The sequence below is a fragment of the Schistocerca piceifrons genome, chromosome 2, assembly GCF_021461385.2.
Source record: "Schistocerca piceifrons isolate TAMUIC-IGC-003096 chromosome 2, iqSchPice1.1, whole genome shotgun sequence".
NCBI lineage: Eukaryota > Metazoa > Arthropoda > Insecta > Orthoptera > Acrididae > Schistocerca > Schistocerca piceifrons.
Genome location: NC_060139.1, coordinates 74079929 through 74098650, shown reverse-complemented (window position 1 = coordinate 74098650; position 18722 = coordinate 74079929). Strand labels below are relative to the sequence as shown.

At 44.0% G+C, this 18722-nt stretch overlaps 1 protein-coding gene across 1 annotated transcript in view; it reads right to left on the bottom strand.

The window, feature by feature from the left end:
* The window catches only part of LOC124777071 (nucleolar protein 10), a 101838-nt gene that overhangs the window by 76239 nt on the left and 6877 nt on the right, over nucleotides 1-18722 (bottom strand). Inside the window, exon 2 of the mRNA XM_047252344.1 lies at nucleotides 1846-1891. Coding sequence (XP_047108300.1) covers nucleotides 1846-1891 — 46 coding nt within the window. The remainder of the gene's footprint in view (nucleotides 1-1845; nucleotides 1892-18722) is intronic.

Below are 18722 nucleotides of genomic sequence, written 5' to 3'. Positions count from 1 at the left end.
AAAAAGTTATTGTCCAAAAGCTAGCAATGTTTTCAGTCTTGTCTATGTGCCTGCCAACAACTCTCTGACCATACTACTCAGTAAGTTGTTACCTTTATTCATAAATTATTTAGACTATTAGTAGAGGCACTGTGTCACAACTGTACAACTATCGTGTTGGCTGAATACATAATGCCATGACTGCAGTTCTTTAGGATTCCCAGAATGAAGACTGTGTTGTTCAGAAAAGCTGTAGCAGGCGGAGGGAATCCAGATGGCACGGGTTATGAAGCAGTCATTGAAATTAAGGATGTTGCGTTCAGCAGTGTGTTCCATCACTGTGTAGTCAATTCTGCTCTTGGCCAAAGCTTGGTGGTGGCTATTCATTCAGGTGGGCAGCTGGTGTTCTTGCCCATATAAATGTTGTGCAGACATGGCAGCAAAGGTTATATATGACATGGCTGCTTTCACTGGTGGCTCTACCACCGAATGGATATGATAACCCTGTAATGGGATTGGAGTAGGATGTGCTGGGTGGGTGAATCAGACATGTCTCATCTTGCACCCAGGTGACAAGGAGTGGGGAGTAGGCACGGAGTAGGAATGGACCAAGATATCACATAGACTGGGTGGGTGGCAGAATGTCAATTTAGGAAGGATGGGAAAAGATTGTAGGTAGGATGGTTCACATTTCAGGGCACGATCATGGCTAACTGAAGGCTCAAAGCCCTGATAAGGTGCAAAATTAAATTGTGAGGCTGGGATGATGCTGAGTGACAAGGGATTGCTCCTTTGTAGCTGGTTTTTGGGGGTGGTGGGAAGGTTTAGGGCACATGAGAATGTTGTGCAAAAAATCCGCCTGTGGACTATGTTTGGGAGATTGTGCCCGTCCACCAAGGTCTTAGTGAGACCTTCTGCATACTGGGCACGGGAAATTTGTCACTGTGGATGCGCCATCCACAGGTTGTCTGAGTATATGGAGGTAATTTTTTGATGAGGAAGGAATGACAGCTGTCAAAATGCAGGTACTGTTGACGGTTAGTGGGCTTGATAAGGACAGAAATATGGATGGACCCATCAAAGACATAGTTTGGGTTTCTGGAAGACTAGGAAGGTTTCCTCCAGATGGCCAATAAACAGATTGTCTTAGAAGGGTGACACGTGGTTGGCCATCGCCATACTGAGGATTGGTTCGTATTTCTTCCAGTTGGAACATAGTAAATAGCTATAACTGGGTGCCCAGGATTGTTGGGTTTGTGGATTTTGGGAAGCATGAAGAAGGTTTTGGTGTGTGTGTGTGTGTGTGTGTGTGTGTGTGTGTGTGTGTGTAGGGGGGAGGGATGGTGGTGGGAGGGTCACTGGGATGAAGAGGGAGATGGAATCAGGAGAAAGATTCAGGTATGGGCCTAAGGGTTTGAGTGGGGATTAGCACTTATGCTGCATTTTGGGGATGGATCACTATGGCAGGGCTTGTAGGTGGAGTGGTCAGACAGTTGGCAGATGCCTCCTGTAAGATAAGTGCAGTGATTCATCATACAGTGGTAGAGCTTTTGCTTGCAGGAAGAATTTTTAAATCATGGTCTGCCTTGAGGTTGAAGATGGCTGTTCTGTGTCACGCCGAGAAGCTTTTGTTCTTGGGAAGGAACCCGAAGGAGGATGGTGAGGCCAAGTTGGAGTGTGGGACTGAAAGTGAGGTCTCTGGATAGGGTCGAAATTTCTGTAGCACTGACGTTTTTGGTGCATAAATTGACAACATTTTGGTTTTGTTTAGGTTCTGGTTTGTCGAATGTTGGATGGAATTTCAGGAGATGTGACATAACTTAGAGCAAAAACTATATTCTTATAAAAGGACATTAGTAGACTTACCAACATGCTTCTTCTGAAGTGCTCTCCTTTTTCTCTCTGACAGCCACTGTAAGGGGGAAAAAAATTGGAACTAGTAATATATGTGGCTTGCTTACTGTCTCTCTCTCTCTCTCTCTCTCTCTCTCTCTCTCTCCTCTTCTCTCTCTCTCTATCTCTCTCTCTCTCTCTCACACACACACACACACACACACACACACACACACACACTGCTTCCGGCTGCAAGATCTCTTCATACACACCAAAAATGATTTCTGTGGTTTTTGTTACAGTATTAATTGCAATGATATGATACAATAAAACTGATTTGTAAAGTTAAGTAAATTCTTTCACAGTATATACATCGAGGTGACAAAAGTCATGTAATAGCAATATGCGCATATACAGATGGCAACTGTATTGTGTAAACATGGTATAAAAGGGCAGTGCATTGTTGGAGCTGTCATTTATACTCAGTGAAAAGGTTTCTGATGCGATTATGGCCACACAACAGGAATTAACAGACTCTGAATGCAGACTTGTGGATGGAGCTAGACACATGGAACATTCTATTTCGGAAATCATTAGGGAATTTAACATTCCGAGATCAAAGTGTGCTGAGAATACAAATTTGAGGCACTACCTCTCACCACAGACCACGCAGTGACTGACGGCCTTCACTTAACAATCTATAGCAGTAGCATTTCCGTAGAGTTGTTACTGGTAATAGACAAGCAACCGTGTGAAATAACCACAGAAATCAATGTGAGACATACGACGAACATATCTGTTAGGACACTGTGGTGAAATATGGTATTAATGGGCTATGGCAGCAGACAACTGACATGAGTGCCTTTGCTAACAGCATAACATCGCCAGCAACGTCTCTCTTGGAATTGTGACCATATTGGTTTGACCCTAGACAACTGCAAAACTGTGGCCTGGTCAGACAAGTCCTGATTTCAACTGGAACAAGCTGATGGTAGGGTTTAAGTGTGGCTCAGACCATATGAAGGCAAGGACCCAAGTTGTCAACAAGGCACTGTGTTAGCTGGTGGTGGCTCCAGAATAGTATGGGCAGTGTTTACATGGAATGGACTGGCTCCTCTGTTCCAACTGAACCGATCATTTACTGGAAATAGTTGTGTTTGGCTACTTGAAGACCATTTGCAATCATTCATGGGCTTCCTGTTCACTAACAACGATGGAATTTTTATGAATGACAATGCGCGATGTCTCCGGGCCACAATTGTTCACTATTGGTTTGACAATTTGAGTGAATGATTTGGCCACCCAGATCACCCGATATGAATCCCAATGAACATTTATGGGACATAACTGAAAGGCTAGTTTGTGCACAAAATCATGCACCAGCAACACTTTCGCAATTACTGATGGCTGTAGAGGCAGCATGGCTCAATATTTCTGCAGGGGACTTACAACAAATTGTTGTGTCCATCCACTTTGAGTTTACGAGTTGCTGCACTACACCAAGCAAGTGGAGGTCCGACACAATATTAGGAGGTATGCCATGATTTTTGCCACCACAGTGCGTATTGATTTGCTTTCACTGTTATTTTAAGGTTAAAACAAAATTATTTTATTTTTCTCGGCCTTTTAATTAATTCTAGGTTGCTACAATTTGTTTTATGAGCTTATTTCACTGACACAGAGGTTCAATTGAATACATAAAAATAAATAAGCTACTAATAAGAGAGACTCCAACTGAAAGTAACCACTACATTCCTTACACTTTATATGTGTTTTCCTATATTACTAAAAATTGCTGTTCTGTGTCCCTTAAGTTCTGCAGTCCACAAAAGGGAAACACAGCAACAGTGTTACAGCTGATATCAACTAGTGAGCAGTTTGTGATTGGTTGGCCTTCGGCTTTTCTTGCAAGGAATGACCTTGTATGATGTGGAGTATGAGACTTGTGGTTGGTGCAGTGACTGTGTTCCACACATCACTGGGTTGATGATAAATGATTCTTATTACTGGATACTTCACTCCTCTCCTTGAGTGAAAAAGAGCATATGCCATTTCTCCTTCTAGCCTTATATTTATGAATGTTGTTGTTTTCAAACTGTGAGGCTGCTATCAGTACATCCAATTCTTTACAGATTGAGTGTATCTATGAAGCATTATCGTACTTGTGGGCCACAGCCCATTGTTCAAATACAGCATTCACAAGATGCCAATAAAGCCTAAAAATCATTGCACAATATCAACACTGCAGACTGTAACAATCATAGCCAATACGTATTCTCCAGATCAGTCTCAAAAAAGATAATCAAAGTGGTCCACATAAAAAGAGGCAAAAATCAACCTCAATGGACGATAGGTCTGAGGCGTTCAGGAATCAAAAGAGCATATTAAGACTGCAGATGTTGTTGCTGAAGAAAACTGATTAAGATGTGAAAGAACAGTAAAGGAGAATCTGGAGCCTCTAGGCAGTTGCTTTCATACACTGATGAGCCAAGGTACTGGTACACCTGCCTAATACAGTGTAGGGTCCCCGCAAGCATGCAAATGTGCCGCAACATGACATTGAATGGACTCAACTAATGTCTGAAGTAGTGCTGGAGGGAACTGACACCATGAATCCTGCAGGGCTGTTCATAAATCCGTATGAGTGCGAGGGGATGGAGATCTCTTCTGAATAGCACATTGCAAGGCATCCCAGAATAATGTTCATGTCTGGGGAGTTTGGTGGCCACCGGAAGTGTTTAAACTCAAAAGAGTGTTCTTCGAGTCACTCTGCAACAATTTTGGATGTATGGGGTATCACATTGTCCTGCTGAAATTGTTCAACTCTGTTGGAATGCACAATGGACATGGACAGGATGCTTACATACGTGTCGCCTGTCAGATTTGTATCTAGACGTATCAGAGGTCACGTATCACTTCAACTGCACACACCCCACACCTTACAGTGTCTCCACCAGCTTGAACAGTCTTCTGTTGAGATGCAGGGTCCATGGATTCATGAGGTGTTTCCATATCCCTACACATCCATCCTCTCGATACAATTTTTAATGAGACTCATCTGACCGGGCAACATGTTTACAGTCATCAACAGTTCAATGTCAGTGTTCAGACGACCAGGCGAGGCGTAAAATTTTATATTGTGCAGACATCAAGAGTACAAGAGTGGCCCTTCAGCTCCGAAAGCCCTTACTGATGATGTTTCATTGAATGGTTCGCACGCTGACCCTTGTTGATGGCTCAGCACTGAAATCTGCAGCAATATGTGGAAGGGTTGCACTTCTGTCATGCTGAGCAACTCTCTTCACTCATCATTGGTCCCATTCTTAAAGGATCTTTCTCCGGCTGCAGCGGTGTCTGAGATTTGATGTTTTATCAGATTCCTAATATTCATGGTACACTCGTGAAAGGATCATACGGGAAAATCCATTTCATCGCTACCTCGGAGATGCTGTGCCCCATCGCTCGTGCACTGACTGTAACACTACATTCAAACTCACTTAAATCATGATAACCTGCCATTGTAGCAGCAGTAACAAATCTAAGAACTGCACCAGACACTTGCTGTATTATATAGGCATTGCCGACGGCAGTGTCATATTCTGCCTGTTTACATATCTCTGTATTTGAATACGCGTCCCTATACTAGTTTCTTTGGCACTTCAGAGTAAATTCCCAACACAAATACGATGGAGTATTAGAAAAAAAAAGTTTTATATGCCATATAAGGATTCCTTTCAATGGCACAACACGTGTGGCATGCGCTTTATAAAAACTAAATAATCACTGGCTGTCCTTTCTCTGTGATATTTAGTAACATACAGAGTTACGTGTCTAACAATGGAAATTCCAAGATGTAATAAGAACAATATGGAGAGGATACACTGCTACTCATCTCACAGAGGAGTTGAGTCGCAGGCAGGCACAATGAAAAATACTGCTGACATAGTCCATATCAATTCAGGCAGGCTAGGAAAAAAATCTTACCTTCATAGTCTCAGATGTTATTGAATTTAGCTTATGTTAAAATGAAGGACTAAGCAAGGAATATGTATTATTTTTGTTTTCTCCAAAAAAATTTCTGCTCTGAGATACAGCCCTCCAAAGCCGACACTGCACATACCATTTCGAAGATGCGATTTTTTGGAAAAATTTTCAAAACACTATCTCTAGAACAGTTGTAGATGTTTTGTTAGAGTTTTTTTAATTTAAAGATAATTGCTTTATGATTACAAGGAAATCCTCCATTTGGACCTACCTGTCAAAGTTCTTTTACTATAGCCTTTTGAATTTTTTTTAAATTTATGGAATTTTTTTTCCAAAAATGCCAATCTATATAACTCTTCTTCTTTTTTTTGCCTACTGAATTCAAACAGCTGGTAATGATTTTTAAAATGACTAGGAGCATGATCAAAAATAATGACCTTCTCTGCCCCTGTTTGCAGTTGAAGAATTTTGCGCACTGCTCGCAAAGCATGTGCTGAGTCATGTGCTGTGTCACCACTTATAACTCCAACACTTGTAGTCTTGTTTAGAAAATACGTCACTCCTGTAAAAATTGAAACCTGGTCATTACTCCAATGATACCCTTGTACTAATTGTGGGAAATTACAGACCAGTTCTCAGCAAAATCACAATGAAGCACTAAACATAGTTCTTCAGCCTGTGCACACCCTTTCACTTCTGCAATGTGTTGCAATTTCTTCAGATGCCGGTGTGTTACTGCTTTCACTGACCATTTACCAAGTTCATCAATGAAACTGTCAAAGGCAACAGTTTTCTTAATTAGTTTATTTTCCTCCCATGTCGCATATGTAATTTCTGCAGAGTTATCTGCTGCGTTTTCCAGGCCAAGTGTCTGTAAAGACAGTCCTCCCTTTCCAGGGCAGTCACCACATTCTTGAAACCAACAAGTCTCTCACTTTATGTTACAGACTACTAATGGCTTCACATGCCCAACCAAGGTGTCATATGTCACATGCTCCAGTAAGTTCCTCAAAGTTACCACACAAAGTTCAAAATTCACGCAGTACACACAAAAACAGACATCTCTACATGGGTGTGGAACTACCCACTTACGTCGCAGTGCATAAAATTTTCATCTTCCAATATGTGAAGTGGTATAGTTGCTCTTATAAATTGCGAAAGTTTCTTTAATACTGCAACTCATGTACCTCTTCACTTTCACAACTTTTTCACCTTCAACTGTTACAGTTATAGTGTCTTTTTTTGTTGGCACTCTGGCGAGAACGGTACAGTTATCTTCCAGATAAAATGACTGCACTATTTGAACTTGAGCTGCTTCTACAAGATGACCATAATAGGGATCTGGTTCTCCAAAGACTCCTTTCACAGGCCTCACATTTCTTGATTTGTGTACCATGTACTTTGATACTGCTGTAACATGGTTCAAAATTGCTTTCTTTGAAAATGTCTCTGGAATAATAGTTAAACCTTGTACCTTTTCACTGTGGGGTGCACAATATTCAACAGCTGAATTGGTATTTGTGAAAAATTCCTGGCAAGAGGTGCAAGAGTGCTTTGGTTCATTTTTTTCTGAAGATGGAATTTCTACTTTGAAGGGTGTGGTCAGTTTTGCTGTAGTGTATTCATCCATAGCTTTAGAAATTTCTCTGCACTTCCTAGATTCATAGAGCTTATGACTCAACTTCACTGACCACAGTTTTTTAACAGGACTAACACCTATCTCTGCAGCTGACTGATTCTGGGTATTTAATTCTTCCTCCATTGATGAAAAATCTGCATCATCTGCACCATGGGAGGCTTCACCTTGTTCAGATATTATCATCGTTGTTATTCTGCCAAAACATTTAGAGCACAAAAAGTCCTCCCTGGAAACATCTTCACTTTGAAACAGTCTTCAAATGAGAACACTTATTCCCAACCTCAACAAAGTCTGTTTTTTTTGTTTGCCTTATATATCACTCTTTTATGGATATGCAGTCAGCACACTTCACTCTCCTGTGGCCCCAGTCAGAAGATATTTCAAACAGTCCTTTTCACAAAACACACTGCAACTGTGTCAACTGGCAAATTCCTCACACCAACACAGAACTCACTGGATGGTCTCAGATTTCTTAGAAGCCCCTTAAGTAAACAAATTATCACAACAACTACAATACAGAAACCTGCAGTGAACAATCATGACAAAGAAACTGACAAAAAACTGTAACAAAGTGTAAGAAATATCTGAAAAAATGAAAGTGAAAAGAAATAACCGCCACAAAGAAAGTGATAAGAAATAACTGCAACAAAGACAATAAAAATAAACATTGTAACAAACAAATTAGTAAGAAACAATTACAGTGTAGACATACGTTAATGCCGAAAAAAACCTGTCCAGCTTAAAAGTGGAAGCTCTTTTACAGCGAATATAGTACTAGGCTACATGGTACTAATCAACAGAAAAAATATAACTTTTCTAGATTGTCATTTTTGGGGGGAAAAAATCTGTAAATTATAAATAAATTCAAAAGGCATCAGTAAAAGAACTTTGACAGATATGTCCAAATGGAGGATACCAGTGTAATCATAAAGCAATTATCTCTCAAATAAAAAAACTCTAACAAAATATCTAGAACTGTTACAGAGATACAGTGTTTTAAAATTTTTTCCGAAATTTGCATCTTCATACTGGTGTTTGCAGTGTCATCTTTGGAGGCCTATATCTCGGGGTACGAATTTTTTGGAGAAAACAAAAAAATAGGTTTTCTTATTTACTCCTGAATTTTAACATATATCATAAATTCAATAACGGATTATGCCTGTTAAAATATTAAGCTTCCAGACAAAGTCCTTCTTCTGAAGTCCGGCCCCAGCATCCAGAAACAGTGATCATACGTGTGAGAGACATGCTTGTGAAAAAGCCTGTTTTTTTTTTTTTCCCCCCCCCTTCTACTTTGGAAGAAGGACTTTGAAAGCTTAATATTGTAGCAGTCTTTTTCATTGTACCTGTCTGCGATTTGGGTAATTGGAAGCATGTAATTTCACATGTCTGCTTTGGACTGTGATGTAATGGTGTTGTGGTGAGTGATGTCACTGAGGCACGGTGTTGGTTCATGTTTGTAGATATCGTGTTGTAGTCGTGCTCTGGTAGTCAATGGTGTCCTGTGAAGTTGTTTGTGTAATGTAGGGTCTTAGGTTCATTTGAGTCTTGGTAGTCAGAGGGTTAATGTGGATTTGACAGTATGTGCTATCTTTCCAGCTTGCTATTATGATTTTTTATTGTTTTTTTTGTGTTTGGCATTTTTGTTAGGTACGGTTTGTTTTGTGTCTCCAGAATGAGATTTCCACTCTGCAGTGGAGTGTGCGCTGATATGAAACTTCCTGGCAGATTAATACTGTGTGCCGGACCGACACTCAACCTTGGGACCTTTGCCTTTCGCGGGCATGTGCTCTACCATCTCAGCTACCCAAGCTCAACTCATGACCCATCCTCACAGGTTCAATTCTGCCAGTACCTTGTCTCCTACCTTCCAGACTTCACTGAAGCTCTTCTGCGAACCTTGCAGAACTAGCACTCCTGGAAGAAAGGATATTGCGGAGAAATGGCTTAGTCACAGCCTGGGGGATGTTTCCAGAATGAGATTTTCACTCTGCAGTGGAGTGTGCACTGATTTGAAACTTCCTGGCAGATTAAAACTGTGTGCCGAACCGAGACTTGAGCTCGGGACTTTTGCCTTTCGTGGGCATGTGCTCTACCATCTGAGCTACCCAAGTATAACTCACGACCTGTCCTCACAGCTTTGGAAGGTAGGAGACGAGGTACTGGCAGAATTGAAGCTGTGAGGACAGGTCATGAGTTGTGCTTGGGTAGCTCAGATGGTAGAGCACATGCCCGCGAAAGGCAAAGGTCCCAAGTTTGAGTCTCAGTCCGGCACACAGTTTTAATCTGCCAGGAAGTTTCAGTTTTGTGTCTGTTGTGTGGAATGAATTTTAATATTTTTTGTGTTTTTTTGCTAGGGATGGATATGACTGATATATTTACAAATTATACTTTAAGTGCACCTTTGAGCGAAGACATGTTGTTGACCACCAAGTTTTTTAAGCTTTTTGGGTTGATAGCGGAGTGTGTTAGGTGTCTAGCTTGTGGGCAGTGTATGAAGTTGATCATAGTATAGTACATTGGACGAATTACCTATATAAGTAGAGGTGTTATCACAATAACATCTGGTGAACAATTTGGCATGGTAGTTGATGCAAGAAATCTACGTTGACCACAAGGGAGATTTTGTTGTCTACTTACTATTTTTGTTACAGGTCTTCTTTAAGTTTTTGTGTGATGGATTGGAGTGAGTGTGAAAACTATGTTAAATCAATGTTCTTTTTGTAGTGAGGTGTGTTCGGGGGTGAACATTAAATATGTTATAAGGAGGGGGGAAGAGGTGCTCTTCCAACCTGCAATCCCATTTAGGTGAGTACTGCTGATGGTTGGGTGGTTGGCTTAAAAGAGGGGGAAGGAGAGCAAACTATGAGGTTTTCGGTCCCTTGTTCCTAATGAAACAATGCCACAAGAGTGAGAATAAAACAAAGGAGACATATAACACAAAACGGAAAGAAACGAAAGACCACTAGAATGAAGGAAAGGCAACGAACACTAAAAGGAACAAAAAGAGGACACGAAAATAACAGAGAGATGCAATAATCTGTTAGAAGAGAGTAAAATAAGGAAGCAGATTACAGCGGCTGGCCAACCACAAAAATAAAAAGGAAAAGCTAGCCACCCTGCAACACATTAAAACCTCCACATTAAAAGCACTAGGGTGGAGGACACAGAAGGTCAAAGGACATGCGCTAAAACTCAGATCGAACGATAAAACCCACCCTAATGGATGAAATGTAAAACCAAATCAGCCGATGAGGCGTCGTCTGCTAAAATCAATGATAATGAGTCTGGCAACCGAAGATGAAGTCGCAGGGCAGCCAAAGGACACAGCAGAAGAATATGGGCCACTGTCAACCTGGCGCCGCACCGACACTGAGGTGTGTCTTCACGGCGCAGGGGGGTAGCCATGGGTCGCCCAGGCATGGCCAATGCAGAGCCAGCAGAGAACCACAGTGTCCCTGCGAGAGGCCCTCATTGAGGACTTCCACACATTTGTGGTCCCCTTAATGGCTCTTAGTTTGTTGTGCGTACTGATATTTTGCCATTCCGTCTCCCAAAGCTGAAAAACCTTGCGGCGTAATAACGAACACAGGTCAGTTGCAGGGGTGACCAACTCCAGAAGTGGTTTCCATGTAGCCTCTTTGGCCAGCCTGTCAGCTAGTTCATTTCCTGGGATTCCGGCGTGACCAGGGGTCTGGACGAACACCACTGAACGGCTGGACCATTCCAGGGCAGAGATGGACTCCTGGATGGACACTACCAAAGGATGAAGAGGGTAGCATTGGTTGATAGTTTTCAGGCTGCTCAAGGAGTCAGTACATAAAAGAAAAGACTCCCCAGGGCATGAATGGAGATACTGAACTGCACGAGAAATGGCCACCAGCTCTGCAGTGAACACACTGCAGCCATTGGGTAAGGGATGCTACTCAATATGGCCACCGTGAACGTAGGCAAAGCCTACACGCCCATCAGCCATTGACCCGTCAGTGTTAACCACTACAGAGCCCCGAAACACGTCAAGAATCAAGAGGAAGTGACAGCAGAGAGCTGCAGGGTTAACGGAGTCCTTAAGGCCACGAGACAGCTCCAGCCAAAGTAGTGGCCGAGGCGTACACCATGGAGTCGTATGTGAACGGACTGCAAGCAGAGGTGGTAAAGGGAAGGGCTCCAGTTTGCAGAGAAGGGACCATACACGAAACGCAGTTGTTAGCCCCGTCCTGGGCCACCGATGTGGGAGATGGACTGCCGCGAGTGGGAAAAGGAGATGGTAATTCAGATGCTCAGGAGAACTATGAATGTGTGCTGCGTAACTGGAGAGCAGTTGTGCACGTCTGATATGCAATGGAGGGACCCCAGCCTCCACCAGTACGCTGGTCACCAGACTTGTCCTAAAAGCTCCTGTCGCTAGCCGAACCCCCGCAGTGGTGCACAGGGTCAAGTAAATGCAACACCGAGGGTGCTGCCGAACCATAAACCACACTCCCATAGTCAATTCGGAATTGGACAAGGGCTCTGTAGAGCCGCAGCATCATAGAGCGATCTGCACCCCAACTGGTGTTGCTCAGGCAGACGGCACTGAGGTGCTGCCAGCACTTCTGCTTAAGCTGACGAAGATGAGGAAGCCAAGTCAATCGAGTGTCAAAAACGAAGTCTTAAGAATTGAAGTCTCCACTACAGTGAGTGGATTGTCATGAAGGTAAAGTTCTGGGTCCAGATGAATGGTACGACGCTGACTGAAGTGTATGACACACGACTTTGCAGCTGAAAACTGGAGGCTGTGGGCTATAGCCCATGACTGCTCCCTGTAGGCAATGCTCAGCAACACCAGTACTGGACCAGCAGTATGAAATGCAGAAGTCATCTGCATAAATAGAAGGTAAACAAGACGGAGGGCCCGACAGCTGCTGCTAGACTGTTAACGGCCACTAAAAATAGACACACACTCAATACAGAGCCCCGCGGGACTCCATTCTCCTGAATATGGATGGAATTATGGGAGGCACCAACTTGGGACATGGAAAGTACGGAGCGACAGGAAGTTTTGGATAAAAATCGGGAGCGGGCTCTAGAGACCCCTCTCATACATTGTGGCAAGGATATGATGTCGCCAGGTCATGTCATATGCTTTATGCAAGTCAAAAAAGACGGCAACCAGGTGTTGGGGCGTCTGGAAAAGGCTGTTCGGATGGCAGACCCGAGGGACACAAGATTATCAGTGGTAGAGCGACCCTGGCAGAAGCCACTCTGACATGGAGCCAGTAGGCCACGTGACTCCAGGACCCAACCCAACCGCCGACATACCATACATTCCAGCAGCCTACAAAGAATGTTGGTGAGGCTGATGGGCTGATAGCTATCCACATCAAGCGGATTTTTACCAGGTTTGAGCACCGGAATGATGATCCTCTCCTGCCATTGCGATGGAAAGGTGCAATTGCACCAGATCCGGTTGAAGAAGATGGGGAGATGTCACTTGTAGTCAGATGAGAGATGTTTAATCATCTGGCTGTGGATCCGAACAGGCCCAGGAGCTGTATCGGTGCAATGTGCAAGGGCACTGAGGAGCTCCCACTCTGTAAATGGGGCGTTATTGGATTCACTGTGGCGTGTAGTGAATGAGAGGACGTTCCCTTCCAGCCGCCGTTTGAGAGTGCGAAAGGCTGGGGAGTAATTCTCTGACGCAGAGGCTCAAGCAAAGTGCCTGGCAATCGCGGATGTGTTGGTAGATAACACGCCATTTATGGTAACACCGGGAACACCTGTTGGGGTCTGGTACCCGAAAACACGTTTGATCTTTGCCCAGACTCGGGAAGGTGATGTATGGCACCCAATGGTCGAGATGTATCTCTCCCAACACTCCTACTTCCGTCGTCTGATAAGTTGGCAAATGCGGGCACGGAGCCATTTAAAGGCTATGAGGTGCTCCACGGAAGGGTGCCACTTATGCCACTGTAGAGCTCGCCAACGCTCCTTAATTGCTTCAGTGACTCCTGGCGACCACCAACGGACTACCTTACGCTGGGGGCACCCTAAAGAGTGAGGGATCGCATTTCTGCCTGTAACGGAACTGAAATGATGGTAGGCTGCCAGTAATTTGGAGACCGCGCGTCGGAAATGGGCACGCTGGCGTGAGACTGCCAGGGAGCGCACCCTGATGCCATCTATTGTTGAAACCGGGAATTAGCGCGAAGCTGACACCAGCGGGAACTAGCGGAAAGGCATCACCGCGCTATCTGTCAGACAATGCACTAAGCTCTCGGACTCAAATGTATTCTTTTTCTTGTTAATTATAAGTTATTACTGTATAATTTAATGTTGTTAAGTGCTAGTAGTAAATCATTATGACTGGTATGTACTCCAGGGTAATAAATATAAAATTTCTTAAACACTAAAGGATTTCGATAAAAATGTGGTAGGGGAAGACCCCACTCTTGGTGATACGAGCGTCGCTAGTGGTAGCTGGAGACACCGGGACTGAACAATAGAATGGCCTGGGGAGTGTTGACGTGATCGGACACGTGTAACTGTGCTCACGCAAAAGTGATTGTGAAATGGCGAAGAGGCGAATATTGTCGCCGTTTGTGGAGTAAAACGCGACGAATGGTTATCGAAGTCGTCTCTATGCCACTGGGGCTGGTTGTAAGGGTTCCTGCGAACATGCAGTAGCTTATATGAGTGTTACGGCTCGTGGTTCCAACTGCCATTAAGGGCATGAGGCGTGAAGAGTTGCGTTATCCACATACATCTCACCCCCAGCACCGGCACATCTACCCAAGGCAAGACTGCTTGTAATTGTTAATTCAAACTTTATAGAAATGTAAAAGGAGAATACCAGTTTTTCTTTTTCTGCAAGTACAGAGGACAAAATACAGTTATGAGTAAAATTACGATGCATGTTGTTCATTGTAAAGTGTAGTAACCTCAAACAAAGTATAGTGAAATTAGACTGAGGCCAACATCGCCTCTTTCATTTACAATTCCTTTTGTTGTAGAATACTTTAGCGTACAAGAATGTTGAAAAGAGCAATGGTCACACCAGAATGAGTCGCCATTTTATAGTTAACTTAAATTTTTCTGAGTAACTTTTTAAGTAACATCACTTAAGTAATTCTATATCAGTTGTTCAAAGAGTAATATCCAAAATCATTACATAAAGTTGAAGGATAGAATTTTGTTAACCCAAGTTGCATAAATAGCCTTGGTAGTAATTACCAACTCAACACACAGAAATTGGAAGAGTATTTGCTTTGTTGAATCACCATGAATGATCAGTAATAGTAATATTCAAAATTAAGTTTAAATCCAACTCAAGCCATTTCACTTTGAAACGAGCCAAAAATTTATTTATTCTTTTGCTCCTTCAGAGCTGGCGACCGTAGTTATAAGTATTGTCAGGAGGATTCGACGTTAAGCCTGCTGCTCTCATCGTGCTGCTAGCAGTGATGATTGGATACATAAGCTCACTACCAAGTTAAGTGGGTCATGTAGGCAGTGTTACCATGTGAACTGTAGGGCACTGTAGGCCGTGGATTGAACCCGTTCAATCATCACAACTCTTTGGGAAATAGCCCGGTTAGGAGCGTGCTTTAATCATTAGGTAAATACTGGCGAGTAATGGTCAAAATGTACACGCAAGTGAATTTAATAGCTTAGCAAGGTCCAAGTAGCACATAGTTAATGTTGTGCAATGGCGAGGGTAGGAGCGGAGTAAAAGTGAATTGAGCGTGTGGCAGCTGTGCTGTATTCAAATATTAACAACTTGAATTCACTACTACCTCTTACCATTAGGACTGAGCTATTTACTGTTAAAATACATAGCAGTAAGCGCAAAGGCGTGACAGCTACAAGTCCGTATTGGTGGTATACATACGGAATTACGAAGCAGGTCATTCTGTCAGGGGAAGGGGGGGTTAAAACAACCGAGTCAGTTGAGAACATACCCAATTTACTGACGGAAGGATTCGGCGGTTCGGTCGTATGCTGCAGAAACAATTGTTGTAGTTACCTGCTCAACCATCACATCGATGTTACCATGTGTGGGAGATTCAACGGTGACAGCATAGGTGAAAGTTTCCCAGTTTGCCAAGTTTAGAGCCCATCTACGCAGGCGCCTGCGGGCCTGACGCTGGGGCAGTGGCAACAAGATGGGGGAGTGGTCACTACCACACAGGATGTCATGTGCTCTCCAGTGTATAGATGGGAGAAGCCCTGGGCTGCAAGTTGATAAATCAATGGCCGAGTAACTACCATGAGCCACACTGAAATGTGTGGGGGCCCCAGTATTTAAGAGGCAGAGGTCAAACTTAGACAGTGAAGTTTTGATATTTCTGCCTCAGCCAGTAAGCACAGTGCCACCCCACAAGGGGTTATGGGTGTTAAAATCTCCCAAAATAAGGAAATGTTTAGGGAGTTGATCAATCAGTGCAGCTAATACATTCAGCAGTACTGTACCATCTGGAAGAAGATATACATTGTAGACACTTATTTCCTGCGGCGTCCTTATTCTGACAGCCACAGCTTCAAGAGGGGTTTGAAGGGGAACAGTTTCACTACAGACTGAGTTTAAGACATAAACGCAAACTCCACTTCACACTCAATTATAGTCGCTACGGTTCCTGTAATATCCCTTATAGCCACAGAGGGCGGGGATCCGCATTGCCGGGAATCAGATTTCCTGGAGAGCAATGCAGATAGCTGGTGTCAAGCTTAATAGTGCCGTAGCTCAGCCAAGCGGTGGAAAAACCGCCACAATTCCACTGGAGGATGTTGTCATCGTGAGACGGTGAATGCATGGAACATTCAACGAGGTAGTTTATGCATCAGTCACCTGCTGTCACCGACTTATTGCCTGAGCAGTCTATATCCATTGTGTCTGAGGATCTGGCGAGATCTAGGTCCTCAGCGGGCACCAAAATCTCCACCCCATCCTCAGACACAGAACTTGTAGGTAGCAGTGGTGTGGGTGCCACCACAACTTCCTTAGGCGCTCTCTCTCTCTCTCTCTCTCTCTCTCTCGCTGCTCCTAGGGTTTCCCTGGCTGGGAGGACTTCACTGGCTCTCCGAGACTGAGGATGCACGTGAAGCCCTACACCAGCTGCTTTTGGGGTCTTCAACCACTGGTGGGTGTCATTTTTCCCACTAGCAGAAACCTAGGAAGGGAGTGACCCAAGGGACCCCTTCCTAGTGAGAGAAACCAAAGAAGACTTACACTTCTCCAACTTAGAAATGGGGATGGACGTCCCTGATGGTTGGGCTGGGCGGGGCAGGGGGGGCATTGTTGTGGAGGTGTAGGAAGATGTCATACGCACAGGATGCAAGCGTTCAAATTTTCTCTTAGCCTCAGTGTAGGTCAGTCGATCCAGGGTCTTATACTCCATGATTTTTCTTTCTTTCTGGAGAATCCTAAAGTCTGGCGAGCAAGGCAAATTGTGCTCTCTGCAGTTGATACAGATGGGAGGCGGGGCACATGGAGTATTGGGATGAGATGGGCATCCGCAATCTCAACGTGACGCTGGAGGTACAGCGGGAAGACATATGGCTGAACTTACAGCATTTAAAGCACCGCATTGGGGGAAGGATATAGGGCTTTACATCACAGCAGCAGATCATCATCTTGACCTTCTCGGGCCATGTATCACACTCGAAGGCCAAGATGAAGGCACTGGTGGCAATCTGATTATCCTCGCACCCCGGTGGACACGCCGGACGAAATGGACACCTCATTGCTCTAAATTGGCACTCAGTTCATCGTCAGACTGCAAAAGAAGGTACCTGTGAAATATGATACCCTGGACCATATTTAAGCTCTTATGGGGCGTGATGGTTACAGAAACATCGCCCAACTTGTCACAAGCGAGTAACACCCGTTACTGGGCATAGGATGCTGTTTTGATCAAGACTGACCCAGATCTCATTTTGGACAAGCCCTCCACCTCCTCAAACTTGCCTCTAAATACTCAACTAAAAACTGCGGCTTCACCGGCATGAAAGATTACCCATCAGCTCTCAAACATACAAGGTACCGGGGCAAATAAGATCCGCTGGCATCCTTAGCCTGACGTTCCTCCCTTGGTGTGGCCAGGGAGGGGAATGATTTGGGGTCGTACTTCTGTGTGTTGAATTGAGCTCATGATCGCTTAGAGTCTGCTGGTGTTTAACCACCAGCAAGAGATGATGGACAACGTTTCATCGCGTGTCATCCTTCTGATGCCACCAACTTCGACCAGGGGCCCTCCCCATGGGCACCACCCAGCCGCAGCAAAGGCCACCTGGCAGGATGGCCATTGCCAGGAGTCCTGATGCCCCAGGGTGATGGGCATCTACCCCTTGGCATACGTGGGGAGTTAATGGCGCAGGCATCAGCAGAGCGATTCCTATGTAGTCAGGGGGGCTACAACCAACAGGGTAGATGGCGGACCCACCACAATGGACTGGCTACTGCGCTGGATAGCAGGTGCAAAAAAGTCCATGGTGGAAAATGCACCCAGGAAAGTGTCCTTGCCCAAGAGATGGAGAATGGGCGGTACTGCAATGTGACGACGACAAAGTGGACCAAAGATCTCAATGTACAATGGACACAATGCACCATGTCAGGCGCCCTTCCCCAATTGTCTCGCTCTTCGGGAAAATTTTGAAGAATGGAGGTCAAACCCTACAGGGGATCATCACATAAAGGCCGAAACGTGTGAAACGCCTCTTATGACAGGCAGGAATTCCTCGGGCCTATTCTTACCCCCAGACCCGCAGGGGGGACTGCTGATGGATGAGTATTCCTGAGAACTTTTGTATTTCTTGGTATTTTTTTATGGCAGTGAGGAGGATATATGTACTCTACATATTAAAGGAAAATTTTACAATGTCACCTTTGTGAATGTATATGCACCTACAGAAGAATCATATGAAGATACTGTGGACACCTTCTGTGATCAACTACAGGAGGTTTGTGACAGAATACCCAAAATATGATTCCAATATAGTTCTTGGTGACCATAATGCAAAACTGGGAAAGCAAAAGGCATCAAGAAGTGTTTTTGGTAAGGAAAGTCTGAATGCTGAAACTAATAATAATGGTATGAGCATTGCCCAGTTTGCTTCTGCAAACAAGATGAAGGCAGTAAGTACCTGTTTTCCAGGAAAAAATCTACATAGGGATGTGGAAAATACCTGGAACAAATGAAACATACCAAGTAGACCATATATTGGTGTGAAAGAGGTCAGCATCCGATATGGAAAATGTGTACACTTTCCGAGAAGTTAATTCTGATTCTGACCATTACCTAGTAGGAGC